At 35.5% G+C, this 24,716-nt stretch overlaps 1 protein-coding gene across 1 annotated transcript; it reads right to left on the bottom strand.

Moving 5' to 3' along the window:
* Positions 1–388: 388 nt before the first annotated feature.
* LOC106710394 (protein halfway) lies at positions 389–24,393 on the bottom strand. The gene is made up of 10 exons (XM_045680588.1): positions 24,042–24,393; positions 6,191–6,289; positions 5,651–5,828; positions 4,500–4,625; positions 2,135–2,335; positions 1,874–2,052; positions 1,582–1,767; positions 1,172–1,330; positions 980–1,090; positions 389–779 (listed from the first exon to the last, which is right to left on the bottom strand). Exons 1-10 carry the CDS (start codon positions 24,066–24,068, stop codon positions 504–506), a joined length of 1,542 nt encoding a protein of 513 aa, XP_045536544.1. The 5' UTR covers positions 24,069–24,393; the 3' UTR covers positions 389–503.
* Between the last annotated feature and the right edge of the window lie 323 nt (positions 24,394–24,716).

Below are 24,716 nucleotides of genomic sequence, written 5' to 3'. Positions count from 1 at the left end.
TAAGCTAATACCTAAACTGGTGTATTGTATACGAAAGACCAATAAAAATCCCCTGGCCTGTTATTTGGCATAATTAATTATAAATAAACTTAACAAAAACTAAACTGAATATTCTAACTACGATGTCTTTAGTTACATTTAAAATGGCGCTTTGTAACACGTTAAGTGTTTACTCTACACGTTATAAATTCCATAGTTTGACGATTTCAGAAAAATGTTATATTAACACTGTGCTCATTCAGAAACTTCTCATAATTTCAAATCGATTGATGTAGTTTATAACCCATTTATTGGGAAAAAAAATATTATTTTTAAGAAATAAATGATGATTATAAAAAAATAGAATTGATTTTATAAATATCAAAAATAGATATTTTGTTTTCTATAACCTCTTTATATAGTTATACATATTAAGCTCCAATCTTTCAATATCACGAAGATTGATGTGCGAATGAGTGAGTGAGTGAATAGTGAGTGGGTGGGGGGAGTGAGTGAGTGAGTGTTCACTCACAGAGCCAGTCGCAGGGCAGACGCGGCATCTTGTTGGCGGGCCAGGGCAGATAGCCGGCGGACTTGAAGACCCAGTAGTCGTAGCTGACCTTGGCGACGAGCAGCGCCAGCACGAGCGCCTCCAGCGCGATGATGTAGTAGATGTAGTCTGTCCAGTCGCGCGGCGCGTGGCACACGTCCCCCTCGCGCAGCTCCACCACCGGGCCGCCGTGTGCGCACTGCAGCGCGCGGTAGTCCGGGATGTTGCGGGAGTTCTCCAGCAGCCATGGCTGCACACAAACCACCTCGTCATCGTTTTATACCTCAAATTTTCCTACACTGAAAGAACTTCGGATAATTTTACATTCGAGCATCGAACTCGGGACCTTGGAATTAAAAAGCTTGCGCCGTCTACGTCCTTGTAAAGTCAATACATACAATATATCGCTGTTCAAATGAGTAAAGTAAATAAAGGTCCTTCGAAGCCTACCTTTAGAACTTTTTCAGTGTTACAGTCGCAGTGTATGTAGTTACCGCCGATGGAGAACGCCGTGAAGATGCCGGTAGTGTCGAACTTGTTGGAGAGCACATACGTATGGATCTGATGGACAAGTAAAAGCTAATGAAGCTCATGTTAGATATAAAAGACATGTGCCTATTTGTGTCGTATGTGAATGTGTACCGTCTTGAGCTTGTTGTGGCTGATGGAGAAGTACATGAAGTTGTCGATGAACTTGGACCCCTCGAGCTCGACGATGTTGTCGATGTCGTTGTAGTCGACGATGAGCTGTCGCAGGTGCTCGTAGCTGGGGTCGTCGCTCACCGCCTGCAGCGACGTTATCTGCGCACACGCAACAGTGCTCTATTGACTTGTACTTAATCAGAATCAGGATCCGAAATGGTGTCAAGGTAAATTGAATGTCTTAAAAATTTACAGAATGCAACAAAAATTGATATTGATAATTACAGCTAATTAAAAATGTAAAGAAAAGCGCAATACGCTTGTACAGAGGGCGGAGTTTTCTTGTGAAGGGGGCGGAGTTTACTTGAAGGAGCGTCAAATTCGTATATTTGATTGTAAAGTAGACTGACGTTGTTGTATGAGACGTTGAGTTTGACGGTGTTGGGGGGCAGGTTGGCGGGCAGCTGGGCGAGGTGTCGCCGCGAGCAGTCGACGGCCACCAGGTTGGTGACGCCGGCACTCAGCAGCTCCAGCCGCTCCGGCACACACGTGCAGTTGATGCCCGCCGGTGTTATGTTGCGGCAGCTGACGTTCAGCTGCAACAACAATAACATTACTTAAACAACCGGCTAACTTATACACAACTTAAAAAACTGAAAAATAAATAATTAAAATGATCAGAAATGGCAACCCTTGCGTTACCTCAGTCTGAATGCGTAAATGGTCGATCTGTACGATCTTGACATCTTTGAACCAGTTGAAGACGAGATCGAGGGCGCAGTAAGTGTTCTTGTAGTTGAGGAATGTAACCAGAGAGCTATTGTTGTTGTTGTTCGCCTCCATCGCCTTCTGAAAGTGCTTGCACGGCAGATAGTTGTTACCTGCATAAATTGATAAAAACATTTAATCCTGCTATTGACACTAAACGAACTGTTCCTTACTACACTAAACGTAAGCACTAACCGGAGAGATCGACGGATATCTTGCGGTTGCTCTGCACGAGGCTGAGCGGGAACTCGGTGAGGTTGTTGGCGGAGGCGTCGAGCACTGTCAAGTTGAAGAGATACGCGAACGGCCGCTGGATGGACGGCTGCAGTTTGGCCGTCGTCAAGTTATTATTGGAGATGTTCAGGCACGCGATCGGAGAGTATTTCGGAAACTGACCTATGTACACAATGAATACTGACTTTGACCAAAGTAAAAAAAAATATTAACTATAAAGACCAGATACGATCGTTTTTATAATAATAAAATAGACTAACTGAATTCCTTGTGTTAAAGTTACACGTAATTTGTTATTACGTTAAGTCACATTGCTTTCGACTTCACACAGTGTTTAAGAGCAATTCAGTTTCAATAGATGGCGCCACTAATGATAATGCATAGAACTGGCACATATTGGCGCCGCGACTTATTTATGAAAAAATGTATCGAATAGAGTTGTCTTTTGTTTATTTTCATTATTCTTTCTTGTGTGTGTTTTTTCTTCACGTTCGTTGTAACGAGTTTGTTTTGTATAAAGTTTTATTTTTACGTTTCGTAGTGTATTGTAATATATTAAATAGTTGTGTATCAAGAATAAACAGTCTCTTTTATCAAAAGTAAAGTGTCGTGTTTCATTGAACAAACACACAGCGTGAGGTATGAACAAGATACAGTACAAAATATTAGGTCCTTACATATGAAATTGGCGTTTTTCGTACTGGCCACTTTAATCACGAATTTCTCCTCTTTGGTAAGGAATTCCAAATTCAAATTTGTACAGCTATAGACTCATGTATTTGTGGTTCGATGACCGTCATTCATTTGTTTTTTTTCTTCTGTTTTTTTCTGTTTGCGTCACTCATTTTACAAAATAGAAAACTTAAAATATCGCATTATTTACGAGTACGAGTTCCGCCGTGGCACTAGTGCTGCGGAAACGACTCGAAGGGTGAATGATGTGTATGGCGGTCGTGTTGCAAAAGAAAACACAGTTCGTTTTTGGTTCCAACGTTTTCGTTCTGGAAATTTCGATCTGCAGAACAAGCCCCGTGGACGGCCTGAGACTCAAGTTGATAATGAAGAGTTGAAGGCTATTGTGGAAGCGGATCCATCGCAAACCACGTCCGAGTTAGCTGCAGGCTGCGATGTTAGTGATAAAACTGTTTTAATTCACTTGAAGCAAATTGGGAAGATTAAAAAGCTTGAAAGGTGGGTACCTCACGAATTGACTGAAGCAAACCGGCAAACGCGCGTCGACTGTTGCGTTACATTACTGAACCGGCACAATAATGAAGGTATTTTAAACCGAATCATTACCCGTGATGAAAAATGGGTTCTTTACGATAATCGGAAGCGCTCAGCGCAATGGTTGGATCCTGGCCAGCCAGCCAAATCCTGCCCCAAGCGAAAATTAACCCCAAAAAAGTTACTTGTAAGCGTTTGGTGGACTAGTGCCGGTATTGTTCATTACAGTTTTCTCAAATCTGGCCAGACTATTACGGCTGATGTCTATTGTCAGCAATTGCATGATGAAAAAGCTAGTGGCTAAACAACCTAGGCTGGTCAATCGCTCCACGCCACTGCTGCTTCACGACAACGCTAGACAACACACTGCGCAACAGACGGCTACTAAATTAGAAGAGCTTCAATTGGAAAGTCTAAGACATCCTCCGTACTCCCCGGACCTTGCTCCAACAGATTACCATTTTTTTCGAAATTTGGATAACTTCTTGCAAGGGAAAAAATTCAACTCCGATGGGGCAGTCCAAATCGCCTTCAAAGATTTTATTGATTCCCGTCCGACTGGTTTTTTTAGTAAAGGGATCAATGAACTACCTATGAGATGGCAAAAGTGCATAGAAAATAATGGTTCATACTTTGATTAATTAAATATATTATATTAAAAAATATTCGACTTTTTGTTCCTCCCATACAAAACGCCAATTTCATATGTAAGGACCTAATATACATTAAAAAACTATCTACTCACTGCTATCATTATTCCTTTTTTCTTCCAGAACAACATCCTCGGCTTTAGCATGAATAAACAAATAGCAACATTACTGATAAAGTTAGCTAGTAATACCTACGAGTACCATAAACAAAAAACATAAATACGTTACACCCACGTTGACATATTAGTCTGAACTAGGTAGCGAATTACGCCAATAAATATGCATATTTCGTTTGATTATTCAATGAACAGACTATCTTAAAACTATCACTAGTTTAAAACCAGCAGGTGATTGAACAGAGGAACTTCTCCTGATAGTATCGTCATATTTCGTTTGCTTCGATAATTTGCACCTTAAAACAAGAATGTTAAGAATTATAATGCACTGACCGACAATCTTGCCGATGTTGCCGTCGGTGAAGGCCATAGAGGCGAGCCGGCGGAACACAGCCTGTGATACATCCAGCTCCTCGATACTTGCGTTTAACACGTGTAGGTTCGTCGTGTTGGGCATCACTGAAAACACACGCAAAACATTACATATCTTCGGGTTTTGATCCGAACTCTTGTTTACAGGATACATATTCGGCCTATTGGTTCAATGTTTTCGGGATGGAGTGAAACAAATCAATGAACATTTTATTTTTGTCGCCAGATTTTGAATCTAAGCTTATTCAGAATTGCAAGCCCTAGTTGTGTTCTTTATACCTCCATTTGTGAAGAAGCGTGGCATCCATTTAAAACACCGGCTATTGTCTTAACCTAGATTGAAGAAATAAATAAAAAACTATTTGCTGCGAAAAATTTACGTATGAAACAAACGATTTATACCTGAACGGGATGAAATAAGCGTGTTAAATATTTAAGAACTTTTATTTTTTTATATATAGTCTATCAGTAATATAGTATGCATTGTTCGCGATAAGTTATGCGGGCTGCGTGGCCATTGTGTTGTCGCCATCACTGCGCGACTGTTCAAGGTCATGATACGGTCACCGCCTCTAGCAACAGGAACATTACTCTAACTGGATTCCAAATACGGGATAGACGAATATAAATTGGATAAAAGAAATTTATGGATAAAGAAAATAGTTGGATAAAAATTTATAAATAGAAATTCTTTGTACCCTAAAGCAGAAAACTTTATTTCGTCAGATTTTTTTATGATATATATTATTTGAGCGTATGCACGGAAGTGTGATCACTATTTTGAGAGTCGATAGCCTTGAAAGTCAAAAGATTTTGTTTCCAAAAGGTTGCAAAGTTATTATCTACAAGAATGCGGAAAGTGTAAATCACAGAAAATGATAATTCGAGATCGCTCAACTAGAGTCCTCCATAACATGTTTTATTTGAAATTCTGGTACATGTTGGAGACACCTAAAGAACTAATTTTTTTTCATAATTATTGATGTCTTTCAATCTAAAGTCTATACTATCGCTTTTAGAATTTTATTAACTGTACCAACACCCTTGTTTACTTTTTCGAATAACTATCCAGAGATATGAGGATGGCGTTAGTAGTACAACGTGCCACTCACTAACAATGGCGAGGGCCTCCTTGAGGCGGAAGCTATCGACGTCGCAGCAGAAGACGGAAGCGGGGTCTGTACGAGCGCACTTGGCGGTCGTCGGGCAACGCTCGCGCGGCATGTGATAGCATTTGCCGTGCTTCAGCTCCGGCCTCGGCGGCGCAGGCGCAGGCGGCGGCGCCGGCGGCTGCAAATACACAAATTCAAATTAACATTTTTTTTTCAGGAAAAAATGATAAACGAACACTTGGCGATCTAAAATCGATAAGTAACTGCTGCTAATAGACATCTGCAACAATTTAAACGGAAGCAGATGCTTAGACCTATAATAGATAATGTTTACAATGTATGTGCTGCTATTTTATTGCGTTCCCAAAATGTCTCTGTCTCTAGTTTTGGCACTACTAATCGGCATTTAGGGATCGTATAAATTCAAAGTTTCAGGTCCGAAGCAATTGCATGTAAATACATTTCCCTTAAACGTAACGTTTTTACTGTTACGTGACCCAACTTGGACGTACTGTTTGTAACGTGCAATATGCAGTATACCTCGTTGTACTTGACCGCCGGCTGCTCCAGGTCGTCGACACGCATCTCGATGCAGGGCACGTGGCACGCCAGGTACGCCGCCAGGCACCACAGCGCCATCTGACAAGAACACATATTACTATTTATTTATTTTTTATTTATTTATTTGGTTTATCAATATGTACTAAGTAGTTCTATGACATTGATGAAGTTGAAAAACAAGCAAGATTCGCTTTAATTGCGCTAATAAGTCTTTGCCAGATCAAAAATAGTATCAGAAATAATATATTGCCTAATATTTCTTACTAATATTATAAATGCGAACGTTTAGATGGATGTATGGATGTTTGTTAGTAGGTATCTACGAAACGGCTAAACGAATCTTGATGAAATTTGGTACAGATGTAGAACATATATGCTATTTATTTATTTTTTTTAATTCGACCGCGGCAGCGGCAGCTGGCGACAGCTAGGTGACAATAATACCAGATTTTCCTCACAGCAACATTTCGTAAAGGCCACCATAACTAACCCGGATATAACCGCAATAAAAACTATATATTTTACAAGAATGCATCATTATTGCATTACTTGTAAATATATAGGTTGCCGACAATTTGTAGCGATAATTGATTTGTTAGAGGAAAAAGGAAAAAAATACTTTAACAATTATGATATTCCAGTACGTTTTCTATATTTAAAATGTCGTAAGTGCCTTAAGTGGCTCAGAGGTTAAGCACTTGACTTGCAATCTGCAGGTCCAGGGTTCGAATCCCGCCATGTACCAATGTGTTTTTCGATTTTCGATTTACATATGTACATTTATCCGACGTTCGTACGGTGAAGGAAAACATCGTGATGCAACCTGCACATATCTGAGAAGAAATTCAATGATATGTGTGAAGTCAACCAACCCGCACTTGGCCAGCGTGGTTGACTATGGCCTAGTCACCCCTAACTTGGGGTAGGCTCCGAGCCCCTCGGTGGGGACGTACAGTGAGCTGGTGATGATGATGATGATGAAGTGCCTTAATATGCTATTAAAATTAATTAGAAATATCCGAATTAAATCTAATTGAAAAATCTATTAGCAACGTACAGCGTAAACCGGTTTGTCAGTTATTTGTACAAATATTTAAATATACAATGAAATATTAATGTAATGTTAACAATAAATGAAGTTAGTGCGCGGGCGCCGCAAGGTCGCGGCGTGCGATAAGGGGCAACTTCCACTGACACGACCTGTGCTTTACACCAAAACCTCGATCTATTGCTCTTAATGATGATACTAACCAGAGCTGGGCATTAACTCGTTAATCCGTTAATCGTTAATTAACGAAGTTAACATTTTGCTTAACGGATTAACTTTTAAGTTAACTTCAAAAAGTGTTAACGCTTTTGTTAACTTCCGTTAAACTCAACTTCCGTTAATAAAAGTCCGTTAATCGTTAAATTAGAAACTTGGAGACGTGCTGTCATTTTGTTTAAATTATGTTCAGCTATGTTGGGCGACTATCGGCGACTCGAATGGTAAACGAACGAATTGATAATTGATATATGTGAAGTTCGCGTGCAAGTGTGATGCATCAGAGCGTTCGGGAAAGACGTGACCAACAGAAAAAGAAGGTTCGAAATAGTATATTTCATTACGAGTGTATAAAAGCACGAGTATGTAATAGCCCACATTCCGAACGCTCTTCGTCCCTGCAATACGCCACTCTTTGAGCAACTGTATTAAAACACTTTTTACTCGTGCTTTTTCTTTAGCTTTTCCAAACTCGTGCGTTCTCTTTCCCAACTGTCAAAATAATGTCTATTAAAAGAAAAAACAACCGCGAAGTTTTTACAAAAAAAAATCATTGAAGTTTTTATGATTCATGCAAATATTTTTAAAAAAGAAGCTCCTAATTTGTTACAATATCAGATTTAATGATTTGATTCAATGAATTAGGTTAGGTTTCATTTTATACTTAATCTCATTAAATTTCATTTTCATTTCATATTGATAAAAATAATCTACTGAAGACTTGGCCGTTTGGGCATAGTTCCCTTTGCCTTCCCAGAATGGGTGAGGAAAACAAAAAAAAATCTCTGTTTGTATTCTTTTACGGTTGGCGCCATTTTTCAAACATTTTAGTTAGTTGAGTTTATTGTGTTTTTTATTCTATTAAATTGTTTCATTTTTCGCAACTATATTAAAAATAGTTGTTTAGTACACGTGCGGAATTGTCATTACAACTTATTCCAACTGTCAACTCTCACCTTCGGCTGTGCCTCGGCTCGGGTAGACATTTGTCGGAACTCTGCAATGTCAGGCTTTCCGCACTCGTAATGAAATATACTATAATGCATTCATACTTGTCTCTAATACTAATGTGTTATAGAATGTATAGTCAAATTACTATTTTAAACAAGTGTCGCCACAATAAGTGTGAAATTAGTATGTACAATTTTGGTATGGTTAACTGTTAACGATTAACTTTAACTTGCGTTAAATTTTCGAAAATTTAACGCTTTAACTATTAACGAAGTTAATTTTTTAATTAACGAATTAACGATTAACGAAGTTAACTTTTCGATTAACTGTGCCCACCTGTGATACTAACAAATCATTATAAAATAATATGTTGTTTTATAATCAGTAATGAAGTAAACTGAAGATTTACAAAAAAATAATGAGATATGAGTACATCATTTGACTTATATTATTTGTAAAGTGTCTGTGCAGTACCGCAGTGGTAACGCACCTTTAACATTATAATTAAGTAGAGCAATGCAAAAACGTATTTTAATTTATTTAAATCACTGCGCGCGAAATTATATAAAGGTATCGATACATTGGGCGCAGGTAAAAATACAATACAAAAAATGCAGGTTTTACAATGTAAGGGAATGGAACGAATCGGACGGTCCCAGGAATAGAGCTATTGGGTTGGTTGTGGGTTGTAGACTAAAAAGCTAACATTTATAACATATGGGATACTTGCTAGGAAGGGAAAATAGAGTGTGTTTCAAACAAGTTCAAGCAGGTAATTTTTTTTCTGTTACAACATTTTTTTCATCCCTACTCGGTCAATAACTACCCCTAAGCTATAGCGAGAGGTGTCACTTAACATCGCACGAACTAGTTGCACGTTTTCCTTTTCATTAAAATGATCGATATCATTCAGGTCGTTGCAGTATCACTGTGTACACTCAACTTTACAAACTAATTTAATAACAACAGACTGTACGGCGGTCGCATTATACCTACCCTTGCAATTTATATGTTTGTGAAATAGTTGGATTTTCCCCTATAATATATATACAATTGTTGATCGAGAAGTATGTCATGTATTTTTTATTTCATAAGTATTATATGTATCTAATATATAAAATTCTCGTGTCACAGTTTTCGTTCCCGAATTCCTCCGAAACGGCTTGACCGATTCTCATGAAATTTTGTGAGCATATTGAGTAGGTCTGAGAATCGGCCAACATCTATTTTTCATAACCCCCCCCTCCCCTTTAGTTTTTTTTTTTTTAAACTGCGCGCGGACGGAGTCGCGGGCGACAGCTAGTTAAATATATGATTTTAAGTCATATTGGATGTATCTTTATAGCTAACTTACTTCTTGGATATTGAAAAAAAAACTCGTAGGGTGAATATTTAAAGTATTGTCATCATAGGAATATTAAGTAATGTGTTTGTTTGTTCGTTCTAGGAATTTGGTATAACGCAAAACATCAGAGGAAAATAGACACTATTGTGACTAATATTATGAGCGAAGTTATCATGAGGTGCATACAAACAAGTCATTAAGTGCATGATGTAAGAGTCAACTTCAGAAGTTGTCTAATATTATTCAATTTATTCATTGCCGTCACTTTTCTTTATTCTTTCGATGAATTAATCGGTACATTAATTTATGAGCTAGTTGTTTTCTTTGTGCGGTAACATTAAGAAAAGAGGTAAAAGGTAAGTGAACTTTGAACGCACTGGTCGTATAACTACACATATAATGACAAAGCTCTAAATCAAAATGGACATATTTGATTTAGCAACCAAAATAGAACAACTACAGTGTAAACTCTTTATAACGAAACTCAAGGGACTGAGCATTTTTTGTCGTTATAGAGAGTTATCGTTATATGGAGTGAACAAAAAAACAACCAAATTAACAAGATAACATAACATAAACAATAATACCGATATAAAATATTTACTGTCTACAAATATGAACACATTTCTTCGTAATAGAGAATGGCGTATCGCTATAAAGAGTGTCAATATGTGGGTTTTAACGCAAACCAACCAAGTTGGGCTCACTTCAACGTTACAGGGAGTTTATTGTTATATAGGATAACGTTATAAAGAGTTTACACTGTACTTTACCAGTTTAAGATAAGAATTAAACACTCCTATGAATAAACAAAGGTAAATTGTTTACTTCTAAGTATGTGTTAAGTAAAAGTTCAACGGCCGATGTGTGCATACACAAACAGCGCAGCAAACCTGCTAGAAACCGCGGCATAACGAGGTCGACAGTAAACGCCTGCTCGCCGCGTACGCACCTTAACATTTTCTATTTTATAAGGAAACTAACGTTCGGGAAAATATAATTCGAATAAAATTACTACTAGTGGTACGTTTGAATTAGAAGTAGTAGAAATACTACTAGAATTAAGGATAACAGAAGCTTTGCATGAAGAAGAAGTAATCCATAGGATATTATTAAAAATTAAAATAAAATGTTCAATATAACAGCTATGTACTAGTTTATGTAAACAGTGTAATGCTACGCCCTTATCTATTCGACCTACACAGACCCATCAACTTTGTATTGGAAATCCCCAGTTGTGTAATTTATCTAAGTTTTCATAACCTCAGAGAGATTTACTATGTTTTTCTAAATTTCTGCTATGATGTAACTAACTCGCAGGCTTTAATTTATAAATCTTAACTTTCCCTATCTATCTATTCATCTCCCTTCTTTCTCTTCGATTGTCGATTGTTTGTTATCATTAGCGCTCATCCGCACGGGCGGGAATGATTCTCGTGTTGAACTGAGAAGTTATAAACATTTAAAATCAAATTATAATAATTAATATTAATTAACATTTTGAAGGACATATCGTGGGTTTCCGAGACCAAAATCTCCGTTTAAAAAATATTGTTATCTCTCTTTTGTCAAAGATAATGACAAGGATGACGATATGTTTTATACAGAGATTTTGGTGTCAGAAACCAACGGACCGCAGTTCGTCATTCTGCAGTAAACTAAAACAGTATCGGTTTACTGAAATCATCCTTCTTATCGTCCGTCTCTCTTACTCACGTTTATTGCACAATATTAACTGCTTTGATGTTCACTTTGTCGATGTTTGGAACCACATAATTTAATTATGATACCACATCATAAGTTTATTAACAGAATATTTCTTCGGAATAAACAAACAGTAATTGATAAAATTTACGGTCACTTCTTAAGCTCAGGGCCCATTATTGTATTAAAACACAATGGTCAAGCTATTTCAAATCTTAGTTTGTCTTCGATGGCGACCTAATGTGAAAAGAAGGCGAAGTGTAGAAGTGTCAGAACAGAAGATCAAAACAATCCACAATGACCTTATTCAATAATAACCAAATGGTATTTATGTTTAAAACGGACGCGCCTTGAGGTCAAGTCGTAACTGTGGTGACGTATCTCTGTAAGAAAGGATGCTTTGTATTGGATAATTGACGCCGCAGCGGAACTGAGGCTCGCTCCGTTGCCGTCTGCTATATTGAGTGTTACTGTGTTGTCTTTTTGTTGATCCTATTAAGATCGTAAGTAGGAACAGCGAAAATATACTGTGCACATATCTTTAACTAAAGGTACAGGGTGTTTGAGAATGAAGTGATTTATTTTTATGCAAAGTATAAAAAATTTCGACTTAAAATCGAATCCATAATTAAAAGCAAAATACACCATAAGTTTTATATAATTCAACACATGTATGTCGGTACAAATTCTCACCCAATGATGTATTTGTAAGCGTATATTTCACGGCAATGGATAGGAAATAAACGTCCTCGACTGTTCATATATTTAGTGTCTTTTAAAATTATTTTTGTACGTATATCTATTTACGTAAGAAAGTAATTAACTCGCATTACGAGTGTTAAAACGGCGCGCGCACCAGCGTAGAGTACAACTCTATTTCCGAGATAAATAGGTCACACTTGTTTCAGATAAAGAACGTTATTATAATGCGCATTATTTTAAACGTAAAATATAGGTTCGCCGACATCTGTGCGTGTATGTGGGTGTATACATTATAAATAAATTTTCCATACAAGGCCATATCGGTAGGACTGCATTCAGATTTCTTACTTTTTAGGAGAATAGCACCTACATTTTTAATCCTAATTTCCCTAGTAATGGATATTTTAGAATGTCCATTACTGAGTGACATATCTTTCTTATTAGATCTCTAATGACTCTAGCTCCCACGTCTAACATAAGTCTTGCAAAAACAATGGTACATGAATGTCTTAAATAGGAGTCGAGTAATTTTTCTTTGTTTCCAGCACCAGAAACATAAGATAGTCATTTTAGTTTTATAGACCCTTTTAAAGTACACAATACAAGCGTTGGTATTGATTAGGAGTTGTTAAACATTTTATGTAGTCGTATTTCTTCTCAATGTGGGGGAGCAAGACCATAATGTTTTACGACACCATGACTAACTATTGAGTGTCCTAACTCACCCTAATAAAACTATCATAAGTTGAAAACTTTCGTTTTTGATAACAAACCGAAAGCTAATATAAATACCAAAATTCAGACCTAGAATATAACCACAAACACTTAAATTTTAAGTCATTTCTTTTTTTTTTTTTTTTTTTGAAAAAAAGGGGTGAAAATGGTTTATTGGTATTTTATCTCTGGAAACCCTTATTAAAATAAACCACGCAACTTTAATGGTTGCAGAAATTCGTCTTCTGTTCTACGCATAAAGGCAACTAGCTAAATCAATATAATAGATATATCAAATATGTGTGTACTACCTGTCGCCAGCGACTCCGTACACGCGCAATAAAAACACTTAATAAGTAGCCTATGTGTTCTACCAGACTATGTAATACATCTACGCCAAATTTCATCAAGATCCATTGAGCCGTTCAAAAGATACCTTCAAACGAACATCCATCCATTTAAACATTCGCATTTATAATATTAATAAGATTGCATCATAAAACATGCATTGGTTGTATACAATAGCGTCGTTTTAACAAAGACCACTTAAAGTGGAGAGGTACACGTACATTACGATCATGTGTGAACACTGCCCCGACAGATAACTTATCACTAGAGCTTATACAGACCGAATATTGCCAGCGATAGATAACTAAGCCGTCTTTATATCAATTCTATATCGCGAAATAGTTTTTTTGCGAATACATAACACGCCAAAGATATCTCATATTTTTACACTTTTGAACAGACATCTTACTAACTACGTATCTCCGGAACGACTCAACGGATCTTGATGAAATTTGACATAGAGGTAGAACATAGTGCGGACGGAGTCGCGGGCTACAGCTATTATTTTATAAGCAGTAGTTACAATCAACAATGAGTGGTGACCAACGAGTAAATGATTACATGATGTCGCTAAAAGAGCGACGTGAAGTATAATTTAAATTTATCTAAACCGTTAAATATCTTTTAATCCCATTAGATTTAAGAAGAAACGAAAAGTACCCAATTCATGTATACTGAATTCGTTAAATACTCTTTTAACCTACTTTAAAAAAATCATAAAAAGCAATTTTCTTAAAATATTTTTATAGTTGAAGTGAAGACCTCAGTGTCACGTACATTTGAGTTTCCGTGTAAATCCAATGACAACACTTGTATTAAAACATTATTAATTGTCTCTGTTTTGACAAAGATAGTGAGAGAGATAATAATATGTTTTGATACAAGTATTTCGATGGTGGAAATACTGAGTTTGTGAGTGTCCACGTGACGCATCCGTGGCTACGTGCTCTGCTCGCTCATTGTCACATTGTTTTTATACTGTAATGTGTTAAAAATAAATCCTCGTATTTAACAGCTGTTACATCAATACTGGCTGCAAGGTTACTAATGAAAAAATAATATTTTAAGAAATCTCAATTGTTAAAACACTGCCTAATAAAATGTACAACGACAAATTTTGTCTACGACGATATTAATGCTTTCTCGCGCATTTGCATGATAGACCCCAGATCTTGTCAAATGTTTTAGTAATATTATAAATTCATAATATTTTTTACAGTTTAGAACATGTCGATATAGTGTAGTTAGTCATATTGATTTATTATATATTTAATATATAGTAAAATTTCAAGGTTTTAAATAACAGATGAAATAACAAATATTAATGTGTACTCAGGTTGTTTTAAATACGTCCGAGAGCTTATATTTTTATGGCGCAATACAAATATAGTTATTTTCACTCGCTATTTGGTGACTGTAGACTACATAGTAAATACAAATGAGCAGAGCAATACAACACTTATGAGCGTACACGTCAACTCAACAATATAAGGCAAATCGTCTGACATAAATCAGTGCAAGATATAAACAGAGCGTTGTAATTAAGATCTATAATCGCTTGAAGGTGCGGTATCTCCGATGTTCGCAAGCTACGTGCAAATAGAACGAAGCCAGATTGCGCCGTTCAAACGCTAGGAGCCTCGCCTTGGGAGATAACACCATACCGGACTTATTTCTGGAACAAATATACATCTATTTTTGTTCCTTATCAACTTTGTTAGCAATTTACTAATAGCAATAACTTAGCTTTTAATTAAAGTAATAAATTAATTTTACGAAATAACAATATGATTTGTGAAGCTACATTTTCTGTAGTTGGGTAGTTTCGAATGTCTTACTGAATGTGTACTGAAATTTATAAATGTAATTAGCCACAACCTTTACACTTTTTCTACGTCAAAGTTTGTATGCCAAATTAAACATTGATTCAGAAACTTGACTTAATGTCCCTAACTTCATATCTCTTAACGATTTAATTTTTGGTGGTATTTGATCAATTTTCTATATATAATTGAGAGCAAAATCACTTGATACTACCACGATTGTTATATTTCAAAGTAGTACGAAACGAATCATTCCGCGTAAGCGATGAACGTTTCATTTTCCTCTTGAACAACATAATAAACAAATTGATATATTCAACGACAGCTGAGTAATGTTGCGGTTGGCAGGAGACGAGACACGATACACGACCAGTTATTATCCGTAACTAATTCTACAAATATAAACTCACGTATTATTCTGGATCTCAACGGGTCTAAGTTCCCATCCACAAAATTACAATTTTTAACATAAAATGATGCATTCCAATGTACAATACCTGTTTGTTAAGTGTACTTCATTTACATTGAATTCTAGACTAACTTTTAGCTAACAACTAGGTAAGGCAAAATGACCCAAGTCAAACACAAGTAAATACCAAGGGTATAATCGAATGGGTAGGGCTCGTAAATTGCGGGTAGTACGCAATCATGTGGGTGGAGGCTGTTTGTGGTGCTTTATGGCCTTATTTGTTCGTCTGAATTGGTCTACTCGACTTATTAAACCAATAAAAGCTGCGACTATAACGAAATAATGCTTTGGTCTACGTTTCTTAGCATTACGTGCTTTATTTATAATTTACTGCCGTTTAATGGCCCTGTGAGCCCCTTAGTGTAGTGTAGGTAAAAGAAATCTACTCTAAGGCTGTTTACGACATCACTTATACGTTTAACCCTTACTATTCGAAAATACTGGAAAAGCATTAATGTTATCAAATGCTAATTAGTTAATCTGAGCAAAAGATATTGATATGACGGATATTGATCTATCCGTTATCTTTTGCTCAGATTTATTTGTTTAGGTTTATTTACATTTATTGGATTCCTAGAAAACATTAAAATAGGTTTTCCCCCGAGCAGTGGTGGTTCGAGATATGTATGTACGTATTAGCTGTCGTTCCGCGACTACGTCCACGTAGATTAAAAAAAAAAACCTTATTTGGTAGCCTATGTATCTATGCTAAATTTCAGCGAAATCTGTTGAGCAGATCTGGAAATGCCTTCTAACAAATATCCATCCATCTAAACTTTCGCATTTATAATATTAGTAAGATTACAACCTAAATATTTAGCTATTGTTACTCTCTCAACAGCAAGTTTTTACAGTCTTTCTTTTTTCAGGGCATAACGAATTAAATAATTAAAACTCTTTCTTATTGCACGACAACTTAATAAAATGAAAACATATGTCAAATATTGTTGAAAAGCTTAGTTACCGTATTTATTTACCGATTCGTTCGTATGTAAGTCAGATTTCTCGTATAATTGTACAAATTTACGAGTATTAATACATTTGTTGTATTTTTTTTTATTTTTTTGTACTAAAATTAATGAAAGTTATCTTAACTCAATAATAACCTAACTCGGACACAACAAATATGTACATAGTTTTAAAGAATATTGATGTAAAATGAACATAGAGCAGTAGCGTGGGACTGTCCGTCCGTTACACGTGTCAGGTTTATCTCGTAATCTGAATAATTGCATAGCTGATGCATACAACGCATTCCTACAAACTATAAACTATATACTTATTCACACATGTATTGTTTTTTCATATTACGATTTAATCTAATATTATAAATGCGAATGTTAAGATGGATGTATGGATGTATTTACAAGGTATCTCCAGAACGGCTCAACGGATTTTGCTGAAATTTGACATAGATGTAGAACATAGACTGGACTAATTAAATTTAACCAGAGCTGGGCATTAACTCGTTAATCCGTTAATCGTTAATTAACGAAGTTAACATTTTCCTTAACGGATTAACTTTTAAGTTAAATTCAAAAAGTGTTAACGCTCTTGTTAACTTCCGTTAAATTTCACTTCCGTTAATTTAGTCCGTTAATTGTAACAATAGACACTTATTGACGTGTTGTCATTTTATTTAAATTATGCATCAGGCTACATTCGTAGGTTCGGCTATGTTCGGGGACCGTCGGCGAGTCGAATGGTGACCGAGAACGAGAGAGAACGAGAACGAGCGAGTGTGATACATGTTATACAATACACCGAGCGGCCGGGATAGACGTGATCAAAAGAGTACCGCAGAATCCTTGTTAGAAAATAGTGACGATTTAACCAAACTTACCTCTATCAAATATTGCGAAGTTTAGGCGCTAGACACCTTCAAAGTTTTTTAATTATTTCACATTTACACAAATATCTCGAAAAGTCTATATTACATTTTATTCACATTAAAACTGGTTTTCATTTATTTAACATCACTTTTTTTTAGAACATGATTTTGTTATAAAACCAACATAAGGTACGAAAGTACTTTATTCTAAATACAATAATTGTACACTTATATATATAGATAAACACTGCGTTGAATTGCAATCAAAATAATCAAGTGTGCATAACTCTTCAACGTCGTAACTAAATTACAACTAAACTTTGTTGGCGACGAAAATGTTTATTTTAATATTGAAGTTTAAAGACAGCAAAAAATATAAAAAAAATCGTTTATGGTTCATTTGAAAAAGCGTACAAATAGGATTTTTTTGTCATTGCGTAGATAAGAAACAAACAATGAAAAATAAATTTAAAAATACGAAAGACGAAATGTGCACGCAATAAACATTCCTCAAAAACAAAAGGGATTTAGGTGTTTATTACCGTCGTTTGTTTTTTTTGGGGCTTCTTCATAGTCAACGAAAAATAATTTTGCATTTTAAAAATATGAACAAAGGATCAAATGGACAGCCCGCACACAGAATGCGATAACGAACTCGATGGATTTATGGCCCCAACCCTTCTAATGGTCGGGGATGCACGTGCGCTGCGCAAAGACAATAGCGAAGATAATTTGTTTGTTTACAAAAAAAAAGTATACGACAAAACGAGAAAGAATGAGGAAAAAGATAAAATAATTATGTTAGTGAAATAATGTTAAATTGTGTTATACTAAAATTAATATATGAAATGTCGTCGGCACAAGTGACCTTTACAATAACATAAAAAACAATCTCAAACAAAATGCACTGAAAAGTAACAAAATAATGTCATGAAAACCCTCTAAACTCTAAAGAAAGTTCTCTTCTTTCTTGTAACATGTCTATATTGTATAATTATTGTTATTTCGCAGTCGGTGTCGGCCGAAGTAAATAGGTGACATTTTGTATTTGAGATGTATTAAACATACTTACGTTTATGTCCCTTCTTACTGCATTTTGTTTGAGATTTGAGATTGATATTCTTTTGAATATTACCATAATACGAGTATGTCTCACTGTTTAATAGAAAACTTGTGTTGTCTAAATTTAGTTAGTTCTCTAATTCCGTGAAGTTGGATGGTCGATAAATGATGCTATGTCATTAATATCGTACAGGCAGTAGTACATCACCCCAATCGACAAAATTTTATTTGAGTATATTATATAATTAAACTATAGATAGGATTAGCGATCGCCCGAGATTTCGTAAGCGCAGTAAAAAAATAGCCTAAGTTCTATAGAAAGTCTTGACAAAATCAGTCCATATGATTCGGAGATTATTCGTATGGCCATTTCCCGCTTGCGCCCTATATTCGTAATATAAACCAAAATTAACTTTAACTGTTAACTTTAACTTGCGTTAAATTTTCTTAAATTAAACGCTTTAACGATTAACGAAGTTAAATTTTTATTTAACGAATTAACGATTAACGAAGTTAACTTTTTGATTAACTGTGCCCACCTATGAATTTAACATATAGGCTACTAATTAAGTTCTTTTTAATTCACGCACGGACGGAGTAGCGGGCGATAGCTAGTTTTTAATAATAAATTACAGGTCATGAAAGCAAAAGACATGATTATATAACGAACTAATTGTGTCTATAAACTTGATAGAATATATCACTAACCAATCGTTTCAATAGAAAAATGTCTCAAAGCTATATAGAGCTTTTTGGATAAGCCATTAATTTTAAATGATTACTTATTTACTACTTACTCTACTATTATGATAATTACCTGATGAAGAGTAGATATGTGATTTCACAACAGGCGCAATAAGCTTTAAGATACCTCTGAATCTACGAAAAGGCTTATTAACATATCAGATGTGAGCTTTACAACCGTTTTTCCATTTTATAAATGCAATAAACATTAGGGAACATTAAATTAATATTGTATTGGAACGATTACGTAATGTAACAATCTAAAATGTACCTAACTGGAAAATTTCCTAATGAAATTGTTAAGTATCCGCAAAGTGAAAGTGTCGGCGGCTTGTGAGTCGAAACATTGTTGTTGAACATTGTGATGCGGCACCTCTGCGGGAACTATCGCTACACACCTGACCCGGATATCTAACTAAACACCATCACAAACACGCGTTTATGCCCTCGAAATACCCATTACAAACTCGGTCACACACAGCTTTCTGAGACTCCAGTTCTTATTCTGAACCTGGAACTTACTCTTGATATTTAAAGGAAGCGAATCTGCATCTTAATAGCTTGAAAACACGCTTGCCTTGCGCTACCTTACCTTATGGTTTTTGACTATTTTTCACGTGAAGAAAATTTCATCCTATAGCATGAAGCTGTTAAAATATTTTACGACCGTAGACATGTTATGATTACTATATTAAACTTTGTTGAACATAATGAAATGAACGGGTGCTAAAACAATTAAAAGGCAACAAGATTTGAGCCGAGTGACCCCGCAATTGACCGCACGCGATCGCTGCGTCCGGGGCGGCGTGACATAAACCCGCCCGGGGAATTGAACCGCAGCTCAGATTCACGCGACATCACCCGACACACTTTGATCTTTCACTCATTCACAAGTTAATAACTATTCATTTTGAACTTTCAACAATTAAAATTGTAATAACAAGAGACTGTTTACGAAGATGTTTTTTTTTAATTATAAGGTGGTAAACGAGCAAGCGACCACCTGAATTCGTCGAAGTAGCCAAGCGACCGCTGCCCATAGACATCTGTAATTGAAGATGCATTGCCTACTTTTAAACGACGGAGGAGGGGACACACAGAAAGGGGATATTTGCAATTACACTAGCCTTTCTAATCCTTTCCTTAAAAGATGTGCTAAAATTCTTAAGTAAATTTGATTTCTCAAGCAAAATAAAGAGATAAAGTAATATAACTACGAGCTATAATAAGGGCGTCAAAAGACGTACGTAAAAAAATTGTGTATTTTTTATATTATAGTATGTAGTAAATACCAGTTATATATTTATATACAACATGTGATCGGCGGGGGATCAGTTATCAAGAATTAGATGATCATTACTCTCGATCTCGATATCTACAATTGACCGGACGCGGTGAAACTAACTCTCTAGGGTTGCCACTTGATCGTAAATAAGGTTTTAATTAAGCTATTAAAGTGTCTAACTCATAGTCTTTAAATGACCATTAAGAGGAGCTTAGTGTAAGAAATGTTCAATAAACAATAGTTTAAATAACAACTAAATTCTTATAGAAGTAAGAAATTAACTTTAGTAATAAATAGTTCTTAGTATCATTTTAGAATATTATGAAGTTATCCTAATTCACATATGAATTACTTTATACCTTTATGGGTTATAATTTAAAGTCACGTTTTAAAAATATAGGATCAGTAGTTTCTAGAAAAACCCAACAAATACTGTATCCATTTGCTTTATTATTGTTTAAAATATAGATATAGCGTTTTAATTCTAAATTTACAATTTTAAGAATAGAAACTAAGTATGTTACCTACTTACAGTTCAATTAAATTAATTACATCAATAAATTTTAATGTTAAAACATTAGTTGTAAAGTGTAAACAAGTTCATTAATTGACATACATCTATTTACCACGTGACGTGTTTACCACGTTTCTATGTACCACGCGTTCAACTGAAACTTATACATATTAACGTTGTATTGTAAAATATTCAATTAACTTAATTACGCCAAGTATTTCGCGTCAACAATATACGTCGAAAAAATCAACAAACACCATGTAATGAAACACATTAATGAGTGATGATTCAACTTTCAAAAGTACCCTTAAAGCCTATAGGAGGTGAGTGACCTCAATAAATAGACTGGCTATAAAACGTAATATTTTGTGCCTAAGTGATTTTCACCATTTTGGCGCTTTTGGTAGCGATTTTGTAGCGGTGTTGTGAATCCGAATTTATAATATAAATATAATTTACTGTCACGTAACAAAAACAGACGCATTTATATCAGAACGAAACAAAATCTATCATTTCCAAGCAATCGTCTATCCATTTATAGGGATCAGTGACCCTATACAAGTTTCTTCCTACGTTGCATTTTATTAAAAAGAAAGTTAATCCGTGTAAAATGTTACCACCATTTTGTAACCAAGTAATGTTCCAAATTACCAGCATCCTTTCCCATAATCCTACATAAAACCGGCTATTCTTTCAAGGTCATCTTTTAATTAACTTTTACTGTAAGTCGTATACCAGACACAAAACACGTATTTCATTGTATCGACAGAAATCAACACTAGAACTTGCTAGCTAGTTTATCTACGAGTTACTTTTTCGTTGTTTGTAAATTAGTTTCTCATCCGTTACGTAGTCGGCATACCTTCAGTGGTACGCGCCATCACGCCCGCACTGGAATCTTTTTGCATTTACATTTTACACGTACCAATAAAATAAAACCTCGCTATCAACGAACGTGTAAAATTAAATTCTTGTAAGTAAACAAGCGTACAACTTTATATAAAAAAAAAAAAAAAACATGATAAAGAATTTTATTATTTATTTTTATTGGTCATGCGCACTCGTTTTTAAGCCGATGGTACTGGTTTGCCTTGAAGTGGTCACAATTTCACCGCTCTGTAATCAAGTTCAAGACCTTACGTTGTTCGACTTCATACGCCTTATTGCATTGGGATGCATCGTAATATTTTTAGCTATCTGGACAAGCTTTAAATATTGATAATTCAGTTTAAACCTTGCATTAAATTATCGTTTGCTCGTTTGACCACAGATTAATTAATAAAAACTGTGTGTCCCTTATATTTCTCGCCTATCTCAATCCTACAATAACGATTAAGAGCAGGTATAAATTCCCTTTAAATTCGACAGATTCGAATACAAGAAATAAATAAATTCACGCTTCATTTAGTTTTTTATGGCTTACAGTTACACCGTTACGTGTAACAGTCCACCGATAGAGTGCGTGCCGTCGCCTATCGGACTACAATATTTAATGAGGCATTAACCATTTAATCAAAAATGTTTGAGACCGCGTCATGTCATCAGATGTGACGTCATAAGTACTAAATATAGCCAGAGGACACGTACCAGTCAGATTATGAGATTGTTTATAACTCTATAATTATATTCACAAGCCCCGGATTCGCTCGGCTTACATTGCTTACAAGCTGCCAACTCAAATACTAACTACGAGCATCATTACAACTGTATTATAAAATACCAGTTTGCAGTTCAGTGGATGAGATGGTTACAGTCGAACCTGGATAAGGGCGAAACCTCTATAACCAAGAACAATTTCGCGATCTCTTGAAATCTCGCTTATCCAGGTTCGACGTTATAACAACCAAATCCAAAAAAATAGCAATATAATGGGTTAAGTAGTGATAAATATTTACTCTAAAGAGTAAATCAATATTTAAGTTAACATTTTTAACGATTTCTTACCGACGCGAAATAATTTCGTGAGTTTTATATCACTCTTTTCCTCTTGATAGGGAGGTCCGGAGTTCAGACAGTCGTTAAAATTTGCAGATAACTTAATTAAGAGTATAACGACTGCATGCAATTTAGTACAGTTGAAGCGACACTGCCCCCGCCCCCACCCGGCCAGCACTGATTGTGTATTAATTGACTCGTGTTGTTACAATTCTTCTTATATCTTTAACGACTTATCACAATGATAGGGTAGTCAGATATGTCAGTTTTATGTTTCGAAGCATGTTTATGTTCTCTCGTCGTTATTGTAGAGTTTAAATACATTTTTTATATCAGAAGGGAACAAAAGAGGGGGACGACATCAGCAACACTAGAGGAACTGCGATGCGTTGCCGGCCTTTAAGATATATGTCCGCTTCTTGATGGGCCCTAAGTCGTACTGGTTTGGAAATACCGCCGAGGACAGAACATTCCAAAACGCGGCCGTGCGCGGCAAAAAAATTCGCGAGAACCGCACTGTTGTGGAATGCCAGCCATCCAGATGGTATGGATGGTACCTGGCAGTCAAAGACAAGATATTGATGTAGCCCAGTGTTGAATTGATTAGGTATTTTTATTGATACAAAAAGATTTGAGGAATTAAAACTAAACCATTTAAAAGTTCATTAAAGCTATGCCACATTGTAGTTCATTTCTGTCCAGTACAATAAAATTATTTGTAGTACTATAATTATATCAAAAAAGCAATTGTTATTTTATTCGTTGATGAGAGTTGCTATGATTAAATCAAAAATAACAGATTAAAACTCTGTCCGGTTGCAAAGAATAATAAGATTCAAAACAAATAATAAAAAAACTCGGTGGCAACAATAAATTATTATCATTCCGAATGTTTTATTTCGATGAGCTGAGCTGGGTTGGCGCCAGTTCTTTGTCCAAGGTAAGAGCGACCAAAAAAACTTTCTGAAGAAAAAAATATTCCCACATCATAATCAATGCTCTATTTACTACAAGGAAACTAAAATAAATAAATATAATAATTCTGAGTAACTGAGGGCCAAAAATTAAATAAGATTCCGGGAAATTATGACACACTTTTGAAGCCGAAATCATTAACTTTTGATGTCATAAATACTTACATCGACGAAACAAAGCCGAGATTTCATTTTCTTACATCAACTGACACTTGAATAACACAATAAATTGTTATTCTAATATATTAAGCAACGCATCTTGAAAAATGCATTCTCAACTTTCCAAGTCTTCAAGTTTTTAAGATCTAATAAATGCATTCTCGCGCCATCGCCACCGCCGACGGCATCTTTTCTCTTTCACAACAAAACAATAACACTGATGCACGATCGCTCGCAAAAACTACGGTGTTCACAATAATTTTGGCATTTACCCGCGCGTTCACTAACAACTCTGATTATATTCGGAGCGACACCGAATTGGCAAAACTTTAGGCATCCGTACACCACAGTCACCACTCGGTACACTACACTACAAAAGTGAATAGTTACCACCACTGATGTTCGCTTAATGTTGCAACTTTTAAAATACTAACCAAAAGTTAAGTAAAATTAAACAACAGTACAGACTTACATCGTATAGTTGAAATACTAACACTGAAATACTTTACGACAGACGTAATTTTTTTGTATTTAAAACTTTGGAAAAGAAACTGGTTTAATTCAACGCAGTGGCAATTGTTTTTCTTTTCTATTATGAATGTATATAAAAGTTGCTGGTTGTACACTATTAATACTTTATTCATTTCAAAAATAATTAGTAATAATTATGGCTTTTTTAAT

Source organism: Papilio machaon, chromosome 13 (genome assembly GCF_912999745.1).
Source record: "Papilio machaon chromosome 13, ilPapMach1.1, whole genome shotgun sequence".
NCBI lineage: Eukaryota > Metazoa > Arthropoda > Insecta > Lepidoptera > Papilionidae > Papilio > Papilio machaon.
Note: the sequence above shows the minus strand (reverse complement) of the source record. Positions and strands in the feature narration are given on the sequence as shown.